At 36.3% G+C, this 21,216-nt stretch overlaps 1 protein-coding gene across 1 annotated transcript; it reads left to right on the plus strand.

Annotated features, from left to right (window-relative positions):
• The first annotated feature begins 13,107 nt into the window (after positions 1-13,107).
• ATXN7L3B (ataxin 7 like 3B) lies at positions 13,108-16,854 on the plus strand. The gene has a single exon (XM_024122964.1). It carries the CDS (start codon positions 13,468-13,470, stop codon positions 13,759-13,761), a length of 294 nt encoding a protein of 97 aa, XP_023978732.1. The 5' UTR covers positions 13,108-13,467; the 3' UTR covers positions 13,762-16,854.
• Positions 16,855-21,216: the final 4,362 nt, after the last annotated feature.

Consider the following 21,216-nt stretch of genomic DNA (forward strand, 5'->3'; position numbering starts at 1 on the left):
TATATGTATAACTGATTCACTTTGTTGTAAAGGAGAAACTAACACACTATTGTAAAACAGTTATACTCAAATAAAGATGTTAAAAAAAAAAAAGATATAACAATTACCAAGATGAAGTCTCTGACCTACTGGTACTTAAATTCTAATGAGGGGGATAAAGGATAATACATAAACAAATGAATAGTTGCAGATAGAAACTGGGTATACGAATAAATTAAGCAAGATAAAGTGAGAATAGAGAAAACAAAGAGGAGGCTATTTTAAGTAAGTTCATTGGAGAAAACCTCTCTAATGAGATAGGTGAGAAGAACTCTGTAAAGATGTGGGAGAAATGTATTTCACACTAACTGAATAACTAGTTTAAATTGTCTGAGATGAGAACTAACTTGTCAAGGAACAGCAAAAAGGACATTGTGGATGGAGCAGAGTGGATAAAGGTCAAGATGGGGTTGGAAAGGGAGCCAATTGTCATATTATACGGGACACTGTGGCCTAAGAGTTGAGATTTTGCACTAAATGTCAAGGAAATATATTAGAACTTTAAATGTGTGTGTGTTGTGTGTGTGTATATATGTGTGTATCCCTCTGTCTGTCCTAGATCAAATGAACTATAGAGAAGAAAGTGTGGAAGTAGAGATACCAGGTAGGGGACTATTGCCACAACTGAGGTGGGACATGATGGTGGCATGGTCATGAGGTAGTGGTAATTCAAGGAGTGAAAAATGGTAAGATTTGGAATGCATTTTGATGTCAAGTGCACAGGATGCTAAAAGATGGATACAGACATAATTAACAGAGAAAACTCAAGATTGAGTCCTAGACTTTTGGATTGGCTATCTGGTTGGACAGTGTAATGAGCTGGAACAGGAAAAACAGAGAGAAGCATTTTTATGACAAAGATGGAGGGAAAATCAAAATTTGTGTTTAAGACATGTAAAGATGTTTGAGATACCCAATAGATAACCAAATGAGGATGTCATCCAGGCAGGTAGACATGCTACTCTGGAACTCAGTAAAGTGATCGGAACTCAGGATCTAATTTAGGAATTGTTTGTACAAAAGAGAAATCAGATTCTTACTCTAAGTCTTTAAAACACACATATGAGAGTAGAATATATGCTTAAATATATAAATTGAGATTATTAGAGAGGAAAAATACAAACCCTATTTGGAACTCTCTTGAGGTGAAAAAAAATAAAAAAAAAGGTTTGGTTAAATTCCAGAGTGGTGTGTCAGAGTAAGTGTATGTGTTCATGTGTTTACTGAGTCCGGGGGAGCTGTTTTACCAAAATATCTCTGGACATATTCTATTCCTCCTGATGGTGATTGATGCAATTCCATTTATAATATATTTATATTATATTATTTTATTATTGTGATTCCTTATGTTTATTCCAAGTAGCGTTACATTTTACCACAAGTTTTAAAAGGTATTTTACATTTTTCTTTTATAGGCATAAGTTCACTTTTCACTGAGGATCAATAAAAATAATCTAACTCCTTTGATGCACATCATATTTTTAAATGAAGTAACATAAATATAAATCAAACAAACTTCTTTGTATAGGAAAAGCTAGAAGATTTTCTTACAAACACTCCCCTTTCTTTCAGTAGACTGAAAAGTTGTTAGAAAGATTGTTGAAGATTAAGGGAAGGAAATTTAATTAAGACCAGATTTTTTTGACCTGTGGACTCGATTGGGAATTTCATTCAATCCCAACAAAAGATATTCCTCTCAGTAGGACAGAATCAAACTCCATGGGGAAAAAAAATTGTTCCAACGTCCATATTAAGAAAACATTGTACACAGATGTTTTCAGCCATTTGAATAAAGCATTTGTCAAAATTTTTCTTAAAATATTCCCAATTTAACTTTAATGTCAATTTGAGGATAGTTTTGTGTACATTCCAATAAATTAAGATATGTGCCATTCTATCATTTAAACCAACAATGATATATATCATTATATCATTTTAAAATATGTATTTTAAAAGTCTCATATGAAGACTGTTGTTTACTGTGTAACTGTTACCAATCAATCTTTATTTAGAAAGATGTTTTTATTCACATCACATCTTAAAGGCTGCAGAATAAAAGGCGTAAAAATACCACTGACAGATAAAACAGAAAATTGCTCTGAACAAACTTTTCTAGAGTAGTGTGGTGCATATAAATTATGAAAACACTAAAACTTGATCAAAAAGGAAAGTCTTTAACTTCCATTTAAATGCATGAACAGATGTGGCAGACCTAATGTCAACGGATAAATGGCCCCAAAATGTGGAATATGAGAACGAGATCTCTGAATGTTTTTAAACTCATGCCAGGCACGGCTGGATTCCTCTAACAATAAATGAGTCAAAGACCTAGAGTTCACGTAGGGCAGTTGTCTGTCAAGGTTTATAGGATTTTGGCCACCAAAGGTTTTAGCTAGTGCTGTGAAAAAATAATGATTATCACTTAAAAATTAACTTGCTGCTTCCTAGTACCTACGCAAATGAAGACAAGTCGAGCCTCACTTCAAAAATGGGTACCATGTGAATCCATTTTGAATTATGCCTCCAATTTTATTCTTATAAATTTTATTCTTATAGCTAAAGCACTATGAAAATTTGTCTGTAACTCTACTACTTCAATAATTCCTTTAGTTTAATCCGATTGTGTGTGTGTGTGTGTGTGTGTGTATGTGTGTGTGTGTTTGTAAACATGTTGTATCTTCTGGTAAAATTTTAAGGCTTGGTAAATCTGATCAGATGTTGTAAGTATACAAGAAGCTTGAATTATGTGGAAACAGTTATCGAGGTGGCATATATTCCCACAAATATACTAGGATTATTAGGACAGTCTCTAGACAAAGATTGAAAGATTGTATTTTAAAATACAATTTAAAGCCTTAAAAATTTTAAGAGTAGACAACAGTTATATTTTGTTGGACAAATATTGTGTCTTTAAAGTCATTGATTATATAATCTTGAATGTGGATAACAACTGAAAATCATACACAGCTTTATATTTTACAAAGCACTTTTATTTAAATATCTCATTTCATTTGTTCTGTCATTCTGCGAGGTTTTTCTTATTGCAACCAAAACAAATCCTATCAATTTGACGCCTTACGTATTTACCACAATTTTTCCTTTCCTCCATCTTCAGTGCTGTTGTATTAGTTCATGAATCTATGATTTCTCACCTGGACTACAACAGTCTTCATGTTACCCTTCCTGCCCATGGTTTTATAACATTTCATTTCACATTCTATTCCTCCACATTGATTCTAGATAACCTTTCCAATATAAAAATCTCTAAAAACCCTTCAATGACCACAAAAATTTTTCCAGCCTCTCCTCCATCCCATCCTCAGATTGTAGACACGTTTTCCTCCACTCTAGCTATAATGAGTAACACAACAGATAACGAATACAATGTTATTTCATACCTCTAATTCTATCATGCTCCTCTCTCCACCTAAAATGTCCCTCACTCCACCTGTAACTACTGACAAGCAATATGTATTCCTCTTCTAAGTCCTAAACAAAGGGTCACATTCCCACAAAATTTTCCCTTCTCTGCACACAGAACTGACCGCTCCATTTTGAGTATGCCTACTGAATTCTATGCACATTTTTATGAGTTCTCATAACCCTTAATTATATGAGTTTATGTTTATCACTCGATCTCCACTAAGTAGCTCCTTGAAAGAAGAATTGGACCCCTTATCACTGTACCTTAACTTCCAAACACAAAGAAAAAAAAACCCTCAATATTTACTGAATATAGGAATAAGTGATTGAAAACCAGAGTCATTTGAGTTCAAAGATCAGTATTTCTCCTACATCACTATAAAAATACGGTTGTGTTTACTGAATACTTAATGCCCAACATTCTTTTAAGTAATTTACATTTTATTTTGCTTTCACAATTCCTTATAAGGAAAGCACTATTTCAATGTCCATTTTATAGATGAACTAAGTAAGTCTGAGCTGTTACTAGAATCGCCTAGGGTCATACAAATAGTAAGCGGCCCAGGCTAAAACTTCAGAGTCCCTGGATTTAACTGCCATTTATGCTTTTATAACAAAAATGAATATGGAAAATCTTATAGCTGAAAGAGACTAGAGAGTAGATGTAATGAGTTTACTCTTTTGAGACCTTAATGCAAGCAGTTATTGGCATCAAATCAGAAACCAATAAGATCTCTCCCACCTTTCTCCCATTTCTTGTCTTCTTCCATGTTGTTGTTCCTTTAAAAAAATCAACATTATACAGTGAGATCTGTATAGAATTATAATGTATTCTGTGTAGGGAAGAGTGGTAAAAAATGAGTAAATCTTTGTCAGCTTGCAAACTGCCTACTTTAAGCCTGAAACTATTAACTTGACCTGTCTCCCCTGCATCAGCAAGTGTCAATATGTACAGTACCAAAGATTGGCTTGATTATTTCAGGTGTAAGAAGAGAAGTTTAAGTTTCTTTTTCTCTTAGCTCATCTTGATTTAAGGGTATATATATACTTTTTCTTGTATTCTATGACGTACTTTGTTTATATATGTAGGATTTATGGGAGCAAGTATCTGGGGGCTAAGAAAAAAAGCTGCCTTGTTATTTTATTAAAATTCCTGAGGAAAACTTATCAAACCAGAGGTAAGCACATGAAAATATATCTAGAGAAACATCTGCTTGAATTAAAAATAAAGTGAAAAGGCAGGCCCACAAAGGAAAACTACAAAACAAAGTAACTCCAGGAACCTGACATCTGATCTAAAGAAGGTTGGTAAGAGCATCTATTTTTGACCAGAAGAGAATTTCACTGCACAGACTTATTTCAAGGGCACATGCCACTTGTATGTTTTAAAAGAAAGCTTATTTATAAAAGCCAATACATTTATTTACATTGGAATCCTTGAGATTGTGCGTGGGAGGCAGACAGGCTCTCTCAGAGAAAAACGCTTAACATAAATACAGAAATATTACATTAATTTTTTTTTTTGCTGTTCGTGGGCCTCTCACGGCAATTCTCTCCAAATTAATATTCAGGTTTAACACAATTCCTATCAATATCCCAGCAAGAATTTTATTTTTTTATTATTATTTTTTTTTCGGTATGCGGGCCTCTCACTGTTGTGGCCTCTCCCGTTGCGGAGCACAGGCTCCGGACGCGCAGGCTCAGTGGCCATGGCTCACGGGCCCAGCCGCTCCGCGGCATGTGGGATCTTCCCGGACCGGGGCACGAACCCGTGTCCCGTGCATCGGCAGGCGGATCCTCAACCACTGCGCCACCAGGGAAGCCCTACATTAATTTTTAACAACTATGACTTAAAACCGCTAAATCTAACTTGCCTAAGGTCATTCCTTTTTATTTGTTTTTTCTTTCTTTTTTGTCATTAATATTTAGCCCTCAATATACCAAGAAAATTATCACCATCATTTTTTATCTGGACCCAATGAACTCCTAAAAATAATTTTGTCATTTAATAAATAATTCACAGAGGTAAGAATAAAAAGGTAGTCGAAAACAACTATATGCACAATTTTTAAATAAATTTTAAACATTACAAACTTTTTTGTAATAAGTAAATTTTGGCACACGAACATCATAAAAGATGAATAAAGATGAAAACACCTACTTTTAGCAAAATAGGATAGTCTGGGTCCTTACTGTAAAACATTGCCTGATGAAGTTTTTCCTATTTAACAACCGGATTAAATCACCTACTCCCTTTGTTCTTGGAAATATATTGTTCACATATATATTCTAGAAAAATTCATCTAGATATTGTCATCTGAAGACTCATTGTCTAATTGTCTAAGACTCCACTTACAAGATCCGTTTCACATCCATAATCCATTTCACCATCATCATTAGAGTACTGTTATCTGTCTCTTTGAATTTATCTTCCAATTGATCTAATAATTGTGAAGCATCCTCCTCTGTCAATTTTCTTCCCTATGCTATTAAGGGTAGAAAATGAAAAATTCTGAATTCTCAATTGTGTTCAATAAAAGCTAAAAGCATATTATAGAGATGGTATCTCCAGGTTCCTCTTATATCCTCCAGAAAGATAATGCAATAGTTGGGCAACAAAATAATAAAAGTGAAGGATAATAATAATTCTTTCTCTATTATTTTGTCCTTCTAACAGAACCATAGCATAGGTAAACTTTTTCTTAAAGGACTATATAGTAAATATTTTAGGCTTACAGGCCATATGGTCTCAGTTGCAACTACTCAACTCTGCCTTTGAAGCAAAAGTAGGCACATACAATACATAAATAATGGTGATGTTCATACAGACTGAGAACTGGGTAGAGTTAGGGTAAGATAACATAAGAATGATGTTTTAGCAAATATAAAAAAGTGAGGCTAGAAGACAACTAATGATCTCTGACAATAGGGACAAATCAAGGTTCTGGAATTCCTCTGAGAATTGAAAAGCAAAGAGCGGTTTCAGGTAAACAAAGGAAAAAGAGGTAATATGAAATGAGTTTAAGTCCAACAAGAGAAACCAGAGTTACTTTAATAAAAAAAAAAACTATAATTAACCTGTGAGAGATTCTGAGATACCCTCATGTTAGTACCTAAATTTGCTCTTAATTCTACATTTACCAGGATTTTTGTAAGAAAATTAATCTCTCACATGGTGGCCATTGCCAGATGCCTGTCTGTGGAATATAAGAAGTAAAAGCATCCCACCCACCAGTCAAACAGCTTGTCTTAAGAAAATATGAGACAGTTCTTGATGGGAAAAGATAAAAACAAACCTAATGGACATTAGTCAAATTAGAAAAAAGTATGGTCAATTAATTACACGAAAACTTCTCTATAACTTGAAAGCAAAGAACTACAGAAAAAGAAGGAAAAAACATAGAAAGAAACAATGTTGCACTGAACAACTTAAAACCAATTTGTTGAAAAACTTCTAAAAATAACACTACTTTTAGGCAGTAAAAACTTTTCTGTGAACATCTGATTCTTAAAACTCTCTCAAAATATATTTCTAAATTAAGTTTATGATCTTTTTGTGGAATGCATGGTTTCTTAATCTGAAAAATTCTCCTTTTAAAGTTCTAGCATAAAAAAATTAAAGAGCACATTGTGTAGAGCATCACGTTATGAGTTTTAGCACCTTGTGGTGCTAAACTCAAAGAATGATTAAAAAATATTTTATGCTTTTGGACGCTGGTGCATGCTACATTAGCTGTAAGATTTTGATGTATTACATATTAACGCTGACTCTAAAGTGTTTTTACCAAATGCATTATAGGAAGTAGTCACTACTGACTTTTTTGAAATTAAAAAGTATGTACTGGAGACACCATTGTATAACAGAAAGAAAATTCGGAGTTAGAAACCTTAACATCTAGTTCTAATTCTTCCACCAACTAGTTGGACAATTCATTTAACATCTCTGGCCTTAATTTTTTTAATCAGACCTGAATATATTATTATAGTTTCCTCCTTTTACTATTAGACTGGTTAAGTGTAGAAAGCCATGATTTTATTTTCAATGATTCCTAAGTTTAGACGTTACTTTCCCTTGGTTTACTCTGATGTGTACTAGCACCCAAAAGGCATGTTTTACTAATCAGGACAGGCCCAGGCAACACTTTACATCATGATAGAAACTCTTCATCAGCCTTGAGGGTTATATTTCTGAAAAGTATTGTGCTTGGCAAAACTAGAGTTAGCAAGATCAAGATCTCCTAAAGTACATGCGTTAGCAGGGAAGGGAAGGAATCAATATTACTGTCATTAAATATATCTAAAAATGGATGTAACAGAAGTTCCAGAAGGCATCTATGTCAAAAAAAACCCTGACATGTCAGCATTGCAAACTTACTCTGGTAGATGAACTTTCTTCATCATCTTTATTTTCAAGCACCATTGCTACAGCGTCCTGATCTGCTAAGATATATTTTTACCATAATCAAGGCTTTAATTAGGGAAATTGCATGTCTTTAAAAATATTTTTTATTCTCTCATATTTGATTGAAATGGAATGTATTTGAACTTGTGTACAATATCCTTTTATTCTCTGCTATATAACTGTTCCAGATTAAAGGAAACTGAATAGACACAGTAAATAAATGCAATATGTAATCTTGGATTAGATCCAGGGAAAAAAATACTATAAAGGACATTATTAGGACAATTGGAAATATTTGTATATGGAGTTTATTTTAGACTTAAGAGATTAGGTAATTCCTAAAAAAGTCAAAATCCTAAATTCACTCATTGTATTGTGGTGATATAAAAGAATTGCTGTTCTTAAGGCACACACACATTGAATATTTAGGGATAACAGGGAATGATATCTGCAATTTACTGACCAAATAGATTAGGAAAAATAATAGTTCAGCGTAGTTTGTGATAAGGAAACAGCGAGGAGGGGGCAGCGGTGGGGTGGGGGAGGGGAGATAGAGAGAAAGAGAGAGGGAGGGAGAGAGATGGAGAAAGTAAAAGGAGAAAAATGTTAAGTAAACTTGGGTGAAGAGTAGGTATATAGAAGTTATTATTTGTAATAGTCTAGCAACTCTTCTGTAAGCTTGAAATTCTCCTAAATAAGGTTTTTTTTTTTAAAGTCACTGTTAATTGTTGCCATATCACATCAGCATTGCCTAATCAGAAATTATTTTCAAGGACTTCCCTGGTGGCGTAGTGGTTAAGAATCCGCCTGACAATACAGGGGACATGGGTTCGAGCCCTGGTCCGGAAGATCCCACATGCTGCGGAGCAACTAAGCCCATTGAGCCCAAGAGCCACAACTACTGAAGCCCGTGAGCCTAGAGCCCGTGCTCCGCAACGAGAAGCTACCGCAGTGAGAAGCCCGTGCACCGCAACGAAGAGTAGCGCCCACTAGCTGCAACTGGAGAAAGCCCGCGCACAGCAATGAAGACCCAACACAGTCTAAATAAATAAATAAATAAAATTTTTTTTAAAAGAAATGATTTTCAGCGTTTAAGTTTACATTTTTCTGGGCCCATCCTTATATTCATATATAAGGTAAACAGATATCCTTCTCTGCACTACCAGGCCGACTCTCTCACATAGTGAGAGGCCAGCAATAATTATTATATTTTTATTTAAGAATTAGCTTATAATCTTCAAAGGCATGTCATAAACACTTGAAAAATACTTTTAACAACATTTTCCTGTACATACAAATATGTGGATATAATTCCAGACAGCCTTTCCACAGATCAAAATGATGCTGATCAACTGATCTATCAAAAGATCAATTTTTTAAAAAAAGACTGTGTTATGCTAAGTCCTAAAATTGTCATTTTAGATTAGCATACTACACTACTTACTAACTGTAGTTAGCTCAGGATTACAGTGTTTTTTTCTTTAGTAGAGCGTAAGCCAGAGTTGTCATAAATGCCAAAGTTCACTGTCACCTTGATTTCACAATTTAGTAGGGCAGATTAAAATCGTAAATTAATTTTTGACATTGCAATTTTAGCATGGCACCCTTATCTAATATCAAATTTTGGCATCTAAGAATCTCATGCAAGTCATGATAATCAGTTTTTAAATGCAAATCCTGAAGAATGGATTTCAGCAGAGGATGGATTTGAAACTTCAAGTTGGTCATGCCTAGAAGGATATGTGAGTGTTTACTGTTGAGCTATGACACACATATACTTCTTTTAGCAAATTACAGACAAAAAGGCATAATACTATATAGCTTATTTCTGACATAAAGCATGAATAAAAGAAGACAATATAGTCAAATGTTCTCTCTCTCTCTGATTTACTATTCACTTACCTTAAAAACCTAGGTAACTAAAGAAAAGCAAGTGAAGTTTTAACTAATATTTTATAGATGAAAATGGATTTCATAGGAGTCAAAATCACTAGATAAATTAAAATTTTCAACTAAAAATGACCACATACAGGTACAGACAACATCTTCAGATGTTAGGCAAGATAATTACAACACGCACCTGGTATTCAGTAGATGAATAATGCTCTTAACCCAAACATGTGGAGGTGCTTCAAGATGCCCTAGGTAGTAGAGCAGATTAGTTTGGGGTAAGAAAACCCTCAGGATCCAACATTTGAACTTTGTTGGCCAGTACATAAGAAGTGACTTGGCCCTTAATTTGGTGAAACCTATTTCCTCAGATTTCTTGATTCACAGAAATTTGGTTTTAAAAGGGATATTCAGAAAACATGAGTCCATGTTTTTACAAATGTGAATTCGCCTTTTTGCCAAAGGTCACCTGATAAGTTAGTGGCAGAAAAAGGACAGCAACTCAGGTCTTTTGGCTCCCAGGTCTATTCCTGAATGCACTCTGCTGTCTCACTGTTTTATTTTATGTGAATACAAAAAAAATACATGGAATTTCAGTCTTTAATAAAAACCTTTAAATAATTTAAAAGATGCCCCTCTTTGCAAAAGCTGATTCTCCCACTGCATATATTACAGTTACTGAATGGGAAGAGAATAATCAAAGACAATTAAATTTCACAATACAATTTTACTTCCCTTAATTTGTACACTAAATATTTTAAGCATATATGATGTACATATTCTTTGAAGATCACTCTTTTATGAAGAATCAACCTCTGTTACTTGCTTTGCATTGAGAAAAATGATTTAGATAATGTATAGTTTCTATTTTTAAAAATATTTGCATACCAAAGGCTTAAATACCTTCAACCCTATTAATTGCAGTGGAACTAAGTTCTTTCTAACTTCATTTTGTGTCAGGTCATTGATTTAACATAAAGAGTTTCAGTATGTTTTAACAAGAAGTAAGGCCATCTTAAATGATACAAGTAGAAGAGAGGTGACAAGGTGACAATGAGCATAAGTACACATTTTCAGTGTCATGAGAGTGTTTTTTCTAAGAGTAAATATAATAAAATACTGACAGGAAATCTAAACCTAGTCATAGTCCTGATTATCTGAATTTCAATTAATATTATGGTCTCTTGTATATATTTTGAAGTAAGCTTTATCGACTACCACTCTGCATTAAATGAATTGCAGATTTGAGTTCTAACTCTCACAATATAAGGAGGATTTAAAGGGTAGAAAAACAATCACTTATTCTTCTTCTGTCAAAATCAAGCATGCAAAGTCTCTCATGATAATTTGGCGAGAACAAACTATATGGGAGTCAATCACTATGAAGAACAGTTGCCCACTATCATGCCCTTTTAATTCCTTGCTACTCCAAGTATGGTCCACGAACCAGCAGCATCAAATATGTTAGAAATGCGAAAACCCAGGTCCTACTCCAGAGCTAATGAATCATAATCTGCATTTTAAAAGGATCTCTGAGTGGTTTATATACACATTAATATTTGAGAATCATTGCTTTAAATTAAATTTGGAGAAGGCATGGGAGAGGAGTGAGTGGAAATGATTGTATTTACATCTGTATCTTCTTACCTAACTAGACATGTAATAGGTAGGTAAACAATATTATATACTATTTGTCAGACACTTTGTGAAGACTTTTAAATTCATTGTCAAGTTTAAATCTCACAGCAAACTTTTATGATGGGAATTGTCATTGACATTTTACAATGAGAAAACTGTGATATACAGAAGTTGATAAGGCAAGTTCACATAGATAGTAACTGGTAGGAGGCAGGCAGTCTGACTCAAGAACTTATGCACTTGATCATTATATTTTATGGCTTAGCACATGGCTATATGCAGATTTCAACTTATATCAAAACATGATACCAATTTTTGAATGGAGAATGTATAAATTACACAAAGGCTGCAATGGAAAAAAAGTTATGTCCCAGATAAAAATATTCTTGTCATGCATGGGTCTTAAATAGCTTAGGCTTTCAAATTCCTCCATATCTGCCAATTTGTGTTTTTTAGGATGATAAAATACACAATCAGAAAATTTGTATGGGTACAAGTACCAGCTAAGTACTCATAAACCAATAAGTTAAACTGGTACTTAACCTTCTACTCAGAAAAATATAGAGTAAGATATTAAGAATGAATTCTAAAACTAATAGTGTTCTGATGATCATATACATTAGAAAGTTCTTATTTGTATCTGTCTGGAAAGATACATGTCTATATTTTCCTTTACTCTGGAAAGGAAATTATAGAATCAGACAGATACAAATATGTATTGCTTTTTAAATTTTGTTTCTTTGGCTACAGCTATATTTTAATAAAGTATAAAGGTACAAGAGGCTGCTCTATTTCACAGTGGTGGGGGAGGAAACTAACAAGATACATGAAAATTTTCTTATATTCAAGTCCATAACTAATATGATTAAAATAGCTGACAGTTCCTGAATGCTTACTTACATGTAAGAAGCTGTCACAAGAAGATTTTTAAAAAAATATCATTCAATTTTAACTATTAAATGGGAACTAGCTTTATCCAGATGAGGAAACAGAACTGTTAAATGTTGGATCTAGGATTTAAACCCAGGTAGACTGGCTCTAGATCCCACAATTCATGCAGCACAATTTTAGGAAAAGATTCCTTTACCTCCCAGTGAATTTAACATATTTCAGGTTTCCTCCCTCTTCAATAGAAAATATACATATAATTTTCTCTTTGAATTATTTTAGAGATGTACAGTATATGATGATCTATTTATAGTCACACTGACTTAATGGTCTTATAAATGAAATAAATGCCTTAGGTTCATGTGATCAATATATATGAATTATGTCTTTAGTGCCTAATTTTTCATTCAAAAGAAGACTGAAAGATAAACTCTAGTGTAATTTGTTTCCTTGCACCATCTAGTGGATTTAAATGACAACTGCGGCAGTAGTATAAATGATTGTAAGTCAATTATATGTCAAATTTTCAAACGTATCCGGAGAACTAGTCCTAAAACTGTACTTCAGATCATTACCACAAATGTGCACATAGTTGTCATGTCTTTTTCAAGAGGGAATCGATTAAGCATGGACAAAGAATTCTAATAGCGAGTGTTTAAATCTGCAAACAAAACATAAAACAGCCTCCTTACCATCTTTTCACAATTAGAGATAATGACAGTCTGCTAAGTTTAAGTTCTTCCCATCCGTTTTCCTAAAACTCCAAGGCTTCCCAGGCAGCTGCGCATAGGGAGGAACCCCGCGAGTCTGCGCAGGGCCAATGCGCAGGCGTGCTGAGGAGCGGAAGTGGGGAGGCGGGGCTAAACCCGGACCAGCGAGCGGAAGAGGCCGGGGCCGCGGAGAGAGGCGACGAGACTGGCGGCGGTGAGTCTGGGGCTAGTCCGAGCTGAAAGTCCCAGACCCGGGGAGACGCCAAAAGAAACGGAGATACCTGGGTTTCCGGAGCAGTCGCCGCTGGTTGCTGCAGCTGGCCTGCCTCTGCCGCCGCGACGCCTCCGCCCTCGCTGCTGAAGACGCGGCCCTGACAGGCCTGTAGGCCTAGGCGCGGCCGGCCCAGCCCGACGTGTTGCCTCCCGTGCAGCTGTGAGTAATCCGAGCGCCGTCTCCACGGTCGTGTACAGATTAAAATGGAGGAAATTTCGTTGGCTAACCTGGATACTAACAAGCTAGAGGCCATCGCTCAGGAGATATACGTAGACCTAATAGAGGATTCCTGTTTGGGCTTCTGCTTTGAGGTGCACCGGGCAGTCAAGTGTGGCTACTTCTACCTGGAATTCGCAGAGACTGGTAGCGTGAAGGATTTTGGCATTCAGCCAGTGGAAGATAAAGGAGCGTGTCGCCTCCCGCTTTGCTCCCTTCCTGGAGAATCTGGGAATGGGCCTGATCAGCAGCTGCAACGCTCACCTCCGGAATTCCAGTAGCTGCAACATGAGAGTCTGAGGGTGACCAGGACAATAACATAGACCAGTCCTGTGGTTTTGAGGAGTTAGGTAGCTAAGTAAAAAAAAAAAAGAAAAAAAAAATCAGACAAAAGTCCCAGTTCCCATTGAAGAACCTAGCCTTTAAAAACTTGGAGTGGAGAATTTAGGAATTCGGATCCTTGTGTAAGTGTATTACCTTTGGATCAGCTTTGAAATTCTGGACAGGAGGAGCTGTGCTGTGCATCCTGCACGCCATGCAGTGGTTGATTTCTAAACACACCAGAAAGTGCACAAGAACCCTGTACTGTCCCCAGTGTACAGGTGAGCATCTGTGTGCTCAGCATATAAAGTTCTTTGGTTCCTCAGCCTTTCTGTCTGCCTGATGCCAAGGGCTTTCTGGATAACTGACCGTTTGGACATAACTGATGGTCAGGCCTTAATTGTTGGGCCTCAGTGGGACTGCACCTCTGATCTCTGAGCCTCTGATTTGGGCTTCTCCAAGACAAATGAAAGTCAGTTATGAGATCTGGATATTAATCATTCCAATCTGGGAAAGCCAAGAAAAAGAATTCCCAGCTGAATCTGGTAGGAGAAGCTCTGTGGTCTTGATGCCAACAAGAAGAAAAGCTCAAAGCCACCAGTTTCCCAAAGGTCCAGCATTTAACAATGACTTCAGCGGAGTTGGGGACATGGGCTAGCGTTTTGCTGAACAGAGCCCTCTTTCTTGCACCCCACCTGGTGGCATAGGCTTAGCAGATGAATAACTTGGTTATCGAGGCAGGCTGAGGATTAAGTTATGATCCCTTGGGGAGGTAGCAGGGCCTTCTGCGACTATGCACGATCTTTCAAACTGCAGGATTCATATCTGGATGTATTATGCTGTGGACAACAGTTCGGTGGGGCGTTTTCCTACTCTGAGTTACTCGTAACCTAGCCAGTCCATGGGTCTGACTTGGTTATTATGCCAGGTTACTACCTGCCTCCCATTTTCGGGGCAGGAGTGAACTATGGAAGAGCATCATGGCTGTGCAGGAGGCTGTGGTTTGAAAGCTGAGCCCAGAGGGGACCTTTTTCAGCTGCACTCACTAATGTGAATGGGTTAGTGCTAGGAGCCAAGGAGCAGGACTGGGTCAACTCTCGTCTGACTGTGCAGTATCCTATTGAACGCCCCTGTTCCTTGGGTTGGGCAGTCACAGAGCTCCGTTGCAGTGAACATCTAGACTGTCACCACCTTCTCTGCCCCTCCCGAAGGGCAGCCCTTTCCACTCAGTTCCCTTTGGACCTCTTGACAACGAGAGCTGTCCTTTTGTTGTTAGAAGTCAGGAAGTGGCCCCCAGAAACCCTCTAGTTTTAGGGAATGGGATAGGGGAGGGTGGGAAGTGTGAGCTGAGTATCAAAAACTACCCTCCACTTGACTCCCTGATTGCAGTTTATGAAGTGTATAGGGTTGGGAGCCCCAAGGTGAGCGGGAACGGTGCTGCTTTATTTGAAATGTTTTCTTACCTCATTCTGTGCCCCAGTAAGGGGCCCAGCCTCCTTTGTCTGGCTTGGCCCCATGTTCCTCCAGTCCCCTGCTCCATGCCTATCTGGTGCAGCTCATCACCCCGGGTGCTGCCTGCCGCTCTACATTCACGCTGACCAGTTTCAGTTTCTCTCTCTTGATGCTCCTACTTCTGAAGCCTGCCCAGTTTCCCTTTCCTTGGCTTCTCTTAAGTTTGTTTTGTTTTGTTTTCGAGAGAGAGTCAGAGCAGAATCTTTCTTATGGCTCCCTCTATTGGGATTAGGATGGGAAGAGAAAGTAATTTTTTGTATATGAAAAGCAGTGTCATGCCTAAGCATTTCTTCTGTAGGACTGCCTTGCTGGTATGCCTTCCTGCTGTGTCTTACTTCCTGAGGAGTTATATCTTCCCACCTCCACTTGGAAACTGCCCCTTAGGACCTAAGCAGAAAAGCAGTAAAGGCTGAGTGACACAGGGACAGAGTAGGTTCTGATCCATTTTCTCTAACCTTTTCTGTGCATGTATCCTTCCTTATCCCAGAAGGAACTGTTTGGACTGTATGGACTGATTTGGGTTACATACTGTAGAGGGTTAAGGGAAGCATAGTAATAGGGCCTCAAGACTGTTTATTATTGCATTCTCCCTCTAGAGTTGTCCTGCTCAGGGTGAGGGCCTAGCTACAGATTGGTCTTCAATCCAAGAGTTGTAATAACTTTAAAAAGTCAAACCTTGGCCAAGAACTGAAATAATTTTGGGTTATCTGCCCTTGCCTTTTTTAGAGACATCTCCTTCTGAGGGGATGCAGAAGGAAAGGAGGGTCTAAGTGAGACTCTGGCCTACTTGAAGATAATATCTAGGAAACAGGCTGAAGGTAAGGCCATGGTCCACTCCTCCTTCAGAGAGGGAGCTCAGATTGTGACATTACTGTTTCCTTTCTGGCGTTTTCTCCTGGTTAGAGGAGGGAGAAGGGGAAATAGTTTTGAGTAGTGGTTGGTTCATATTACCTCCCTCTTGGTTTGTGTTTTTGTTTTTTGCTCCCCATTTTTAGGGCAGTAGCCCTTGGTCCTGGTTGGATATGAGGTGGGCTAGGTCCAACAGGTGCCCTGAGGGGACAAACTAACTCCTTTCTTTTTTGGGGAGAGAATGCTCCCTACCATATAGTTAACAGTGGTTAGGAACTCTCCCTTTCCCTATCTTTCCTCTTAACAGCAGAATTCCTGTCCTAATCTCCTCAATTAAGTGTATTGATCACCCTGTAATTCTATTATGTATCTGAGTGTGTGTGTGTGTATTGGGGGGGAAGGGGTTCTTTACAAATTTCTGTGGTTTGTGGCTTTTTCTTCCATATGTTAGTTCCCACCACCGCATGCCCAGGGGCCATTGCCTGGCATTATCGCATGCTGGGATCATGGGGAAGTGTAGTGAAGCTCACCATTGTCCTTTGTTTTGGAGAGTCTTATTTTTGCATAAGTAGTCCATCCTATACAGGTTGCTGACTAACTGTGTATTCCCCTTGCCCCATGGCTGCTGGTGTAAATAAACTGCATCTCCCCATTGGTAAACAATTACAATAAACAAAATTTTAAAAAATGACTTTATTTGGACTCTGTGTTCATCTTTTAAAATTGTACGTTTCTTGGGTATTCACATAGTGAAATAAATGTTGAACCACTGTTGAACCTTAGTCACTTTCTCCTGAATGAGTTTTATCAGATAGAGGAATTTTGTCCAACTTTGTTTCTCCATCTAATACTGCAGATTTAGCTTTCTGCAACATCCAGTGAAAGAAACAAACTGTATACAATCTTCCCTTTACCATAACAAGTAAGAATGTGGTAAAATAAATACAATACAATCCTGTCACTAAGTCCAGCGTGAAGGATAGTTCAATTTAAATGACACTCAAGCGATCTTAATATATACACTTTACCACCATTTTGATCTAATACTGCTCTTGCTCTTGAGGCAAATGATTCATGGCAAAAATGAGTCAGCCTTTCTAAAGGTAATTTTTTCCAATACTTTTCATTTTACTCCAACTATTTAGGTCTGTCATTTTGTTTTTAGGTAATTCAGAGATTTTTCATTTATTCCAGTTCCTATTCCAAAGTTGGAGCACTTCCCTAGAAATTGTACATATTGCTCCTTAGTATTGATCAAATCACTAGTTTGCTAAATGTTCTAGTTCTTTAAAGAAACAGTCCCAAATTGGAAATAATATTTAGATGAATAAAAATTATAGAAATGGGACCAGAAGAAACCAGTTGCAGTCGGATATCTCAGGGGACTTTATTGACATGTGACATGGTGTTAAGTCACCTAACACTCATATGCAGCTGCAGCAAATCCTTTTGGATCCTACTTCATATGTTTAGATTTGAATTAATATATTTCATGCTAACCTACTTTTCTGAAATGAGGTATTTGCAAGACCTCAGTGCTCTACTAAATCCAATTGACAGTAGGACTTTTGAGATTATTTTCATGTTTTCTAACTAATGATCCTTATATTTAAAAAGAAAAAAAAATCACATACCTTTTAACTCCCTACATACTTGGTTTTAACTGGCGTGTAGCATGAGGTCAGGAACCTAATAAATGGTTGCTTGATGTTGACAAAGAAAGTGAAGTATGCTCAAGTAGTCAAGGATTCAGGAAGAGCTTTCTTTAAACATCTTTTCATATTAGTCTTCAATTATCATGGTTAGTGAATTACTGGTTCTCAGAGATAACATCACATTTGAAAGTTTCACCCTGCTGTGGAGGGCGCAAGCTTTTTGATTCTTAACACATGTTCCCAAAGATGCCCGTGATGGTTTGAAAGAAAATATTTGTTATAAGGGATGCACTTGTTCAGAAAGATATTGTAGATAAACCTGTAAATCCTTGGTTTTGGTTTTTCTGTTTTGAAAACTTCAATCATTATTACTTGAGCCTTAGTGGAAATATGTGAGCTGGAAAGGAAATAGTAAATTCATTTCAGAAATGAGAAATACGTTCAGCAAAGTCTTGCCCACAGTTCAAAAACAAAAATACAGAAGCAATAGAAGCAAAAGTAGAATGTTAGTGCAAGGCCAGTGCACTTTGTTGAAGCAAGAAAATTTTTAGTAAATGAAAGGACTAATTTTTTTAAAAGGCAAATTCCAGTTACAGCAGAGTGAAAAAATTGTGATACTGATGAAAACTTTAAGACAGTGAGTGAAAACATTGAAAATGGAAAATATATTTAACAATATAATTTATCAAAAGTGACTCAAGGAATTTTTATTTTTAACCTTAAAATTTAATAAATGTAGTAATTTACTAGAACTTAAAAAAATTCCATCTCCACCCAAATATACAAAAAACTCTAGACACTTCGAGTTTTACAAACAATATAGCAAGAAACGAAAATCATTATAGGCTAAGTGTATTATGAAGATGTTAGGCAACCAACTCCTTTAAAATATCAAAAATAAACTTTATCAACAAGTCAGGTTAACCCCAGGAAAGATTTTGACTCAGAAAATCATTGCATCACGGGGCAGGGGTGGTGGTGGTGGTGGTGCTGTGATGAATTGGGAGATTGGGATTGACATATATACACTAGTATGTATAAAATAGATAACTAATAAGAACCTGCTGTATAAAAAAAATAAAATTCAAATCAAAAAAACCATTGCATCACCATTAGAGAAAAACCATGTGAATATTTCAATACAGAAAAATAGTTTGTAAAATTCAATACCAACTATTAACTTTAAAAATACTCATTAACCATATAGAAACAAGGGCTAAAGAACTTCCATACACTGATAACATATGTATCAAGATCTACAACTGCTTTGCTTAATGGTAAATACTTGGAAGCATTTCCTTTAAAAGCAGGAATGGAAGAAACAAAATTCTCATTCTCAGATGATACCTAAATGGATAATTGTATACAATCTATGAACATACCACTGCAGGTAATGATAGAATGCAGTAAAGTTGCTGGATATTAAAGTTGCTGGATATAAGATCAGGATCCAAAATCAGAACAATAAAAACTTTTAAACGGTGCATTTATAATGTAATGCAACAGAAGTACATATGGTCCTATGTAATACTAATATAACAAGAGTGGTGTAAAATTTTGTGGAGCAAATGAGAAAAATTTCATCGGAATGTTAAAGGAAACTCAAATAGATGAAGAGTCATAAGAAAGGAAACCCAAATAAATGGAGAATAATGGGATGTTCATGGATAGGAGGCTCAGTATCATCACTCCAAATATATGTAAGTAACCTCGATTAAAATCCAAATGGACATTTTCATGGAACTTGATAAGCTAATTTTAAGATTTATATGAAAAGGGGCAAGTATCGACAAGATCTTTTTGATGAACAGCTAGTGTGGTTGTGGTGCAGAAACAAACAGTAGAATAGAAGATAGTTCAGAATTAGATGGAAAAACAAACACATTTTTGTCATCTTGAGGTATGACTAAACTGGTAGTCAGTAGACTATAAACTGTTAACGTTGTTCTGGAATAGATTAGCCATAAATATTAAAACTGTACTCCAGACACAAAAATTAATTTCCGTGAGGATTTAAGACTTACTGTAGTAAAGCAAAACATCAAACCTTTAGAGGGAAATATAGGAGGATATGTTCATAATTGTAGGCAAGGGAAATTTTCTTAAGTAAATGAAAGCACCAAACAAAAAAGATTGATATGTTGAACCGTAATAAAAGTAAAACTTTCTACGCACTGTCATACTAGAAACACACAACAACAAAATGCCATAACACGCTAGTAGAAGTGTTACAGTTCTTATAACCGATAAAAGATTATTGACAAAATAATTATACAATTGACAAATGGACGAAGCAAAAGAACGGCTCATTTATAGAATAAGAAATCCAAATGACAAAAAAGATGTGAAAAATTCACTTAGTTTTGAAGAAATACAAGCTAAAAGCAAATTAAATACCAGTTTATACCACTCAGAATAGTTAGGAAAGGGTGATGATATCAACTCTAACAGGTACATGGAGCAATTAAAAGTCTCGTACATTGCTGGCAGACTGTAATATAATAAACATATTTGGGAAAGCAATTTGGAAATATCTATTGCAGTTGATATGCATAACAAATACGCCAGTATTTCCACCTCTTGTAGCATTGTCTGTAATAGGAAAAAATTGAAAGTGATATAACTACCCATTAAAAATACATAGTCACATGCAGAAGTGAAAATAACCTGGGCTGCACAAATAAAATATTCAGTAAAACATTTGTTCTTATAATTTGATACCTTTCATTTGAAGCTTAACAATATGCAAAACAATGCTATATATTGTTTAGGGATATGTACAGATGTAACAAAATATATACCAAAAACGTGAACTAGACTTCAAGACTTCTTGGTGCAAAAAGAACCTGGATGCTGATTAAACTGGAACAAAGATGCTATCAAGGGTTTTGCTATCCTCCTAAGAAAGTATGGGAAATAGCTCTCTCTTCTACACACATACATACACACACTAAACACAAAGCAGAGACACAAGTGAAAACAGAAAATGGGGCTGCACTGTAGGACATACAGAAACCAGGAACTTCCACATGAGAATGGGAGATTAGGCCTCCATCATCACAAATTGAGACCACTCATTACACTCCCCATAAATACAAGATACCTGAGATAATCTTTACATCCTTAGTGAAAGGATGGGCAGAGTAAAAGGAGAGAGACAGAGATCTTCCCGACTGCAGAAACAACAGATAAGAAAGCCTCTGCCTTGGCCTGAGGTGAAATAAATTAATTAAAATAATAACATTATCATCATCATCATTTCCTTTGGAAATGGTACTTATACTCTTGCTTTCAAATAGTTACCCTACCCTGTTAGAGAAACCTCTGCCTGAAAATTATATAATGTGCCCAAGATAATATACTTCTTGGCTACCTAATAGAGTTTGGGTCCCTCAGCAT

This window comes from Physeter macrocephalus, chromosome 6 (genome assembly GCF_002837175.3).
Source record: "Physeter macrocephalus isolate SW-GA chromosome 6, ASM283717v5, whole genome shotgun sequence".
In the NCBI taxonomy this organism is placed as follows: domain Eukaryota; kingdom Metazoa; phylum Chordata; class Mammalia; order Artiodactyla; family Physeteridae; genus Physeter; species Physeter macrocephalus.

What these genes read in the sequence shown, in the direction of transcription:
- ATXN7L3B (XM_024122964.1), top strand. Translation starts at nt 13,468, where the DNA reads ATGGAGGAAATTTCGTTGGCTAACCTGGATACTAACAAGCTAGAGGCC.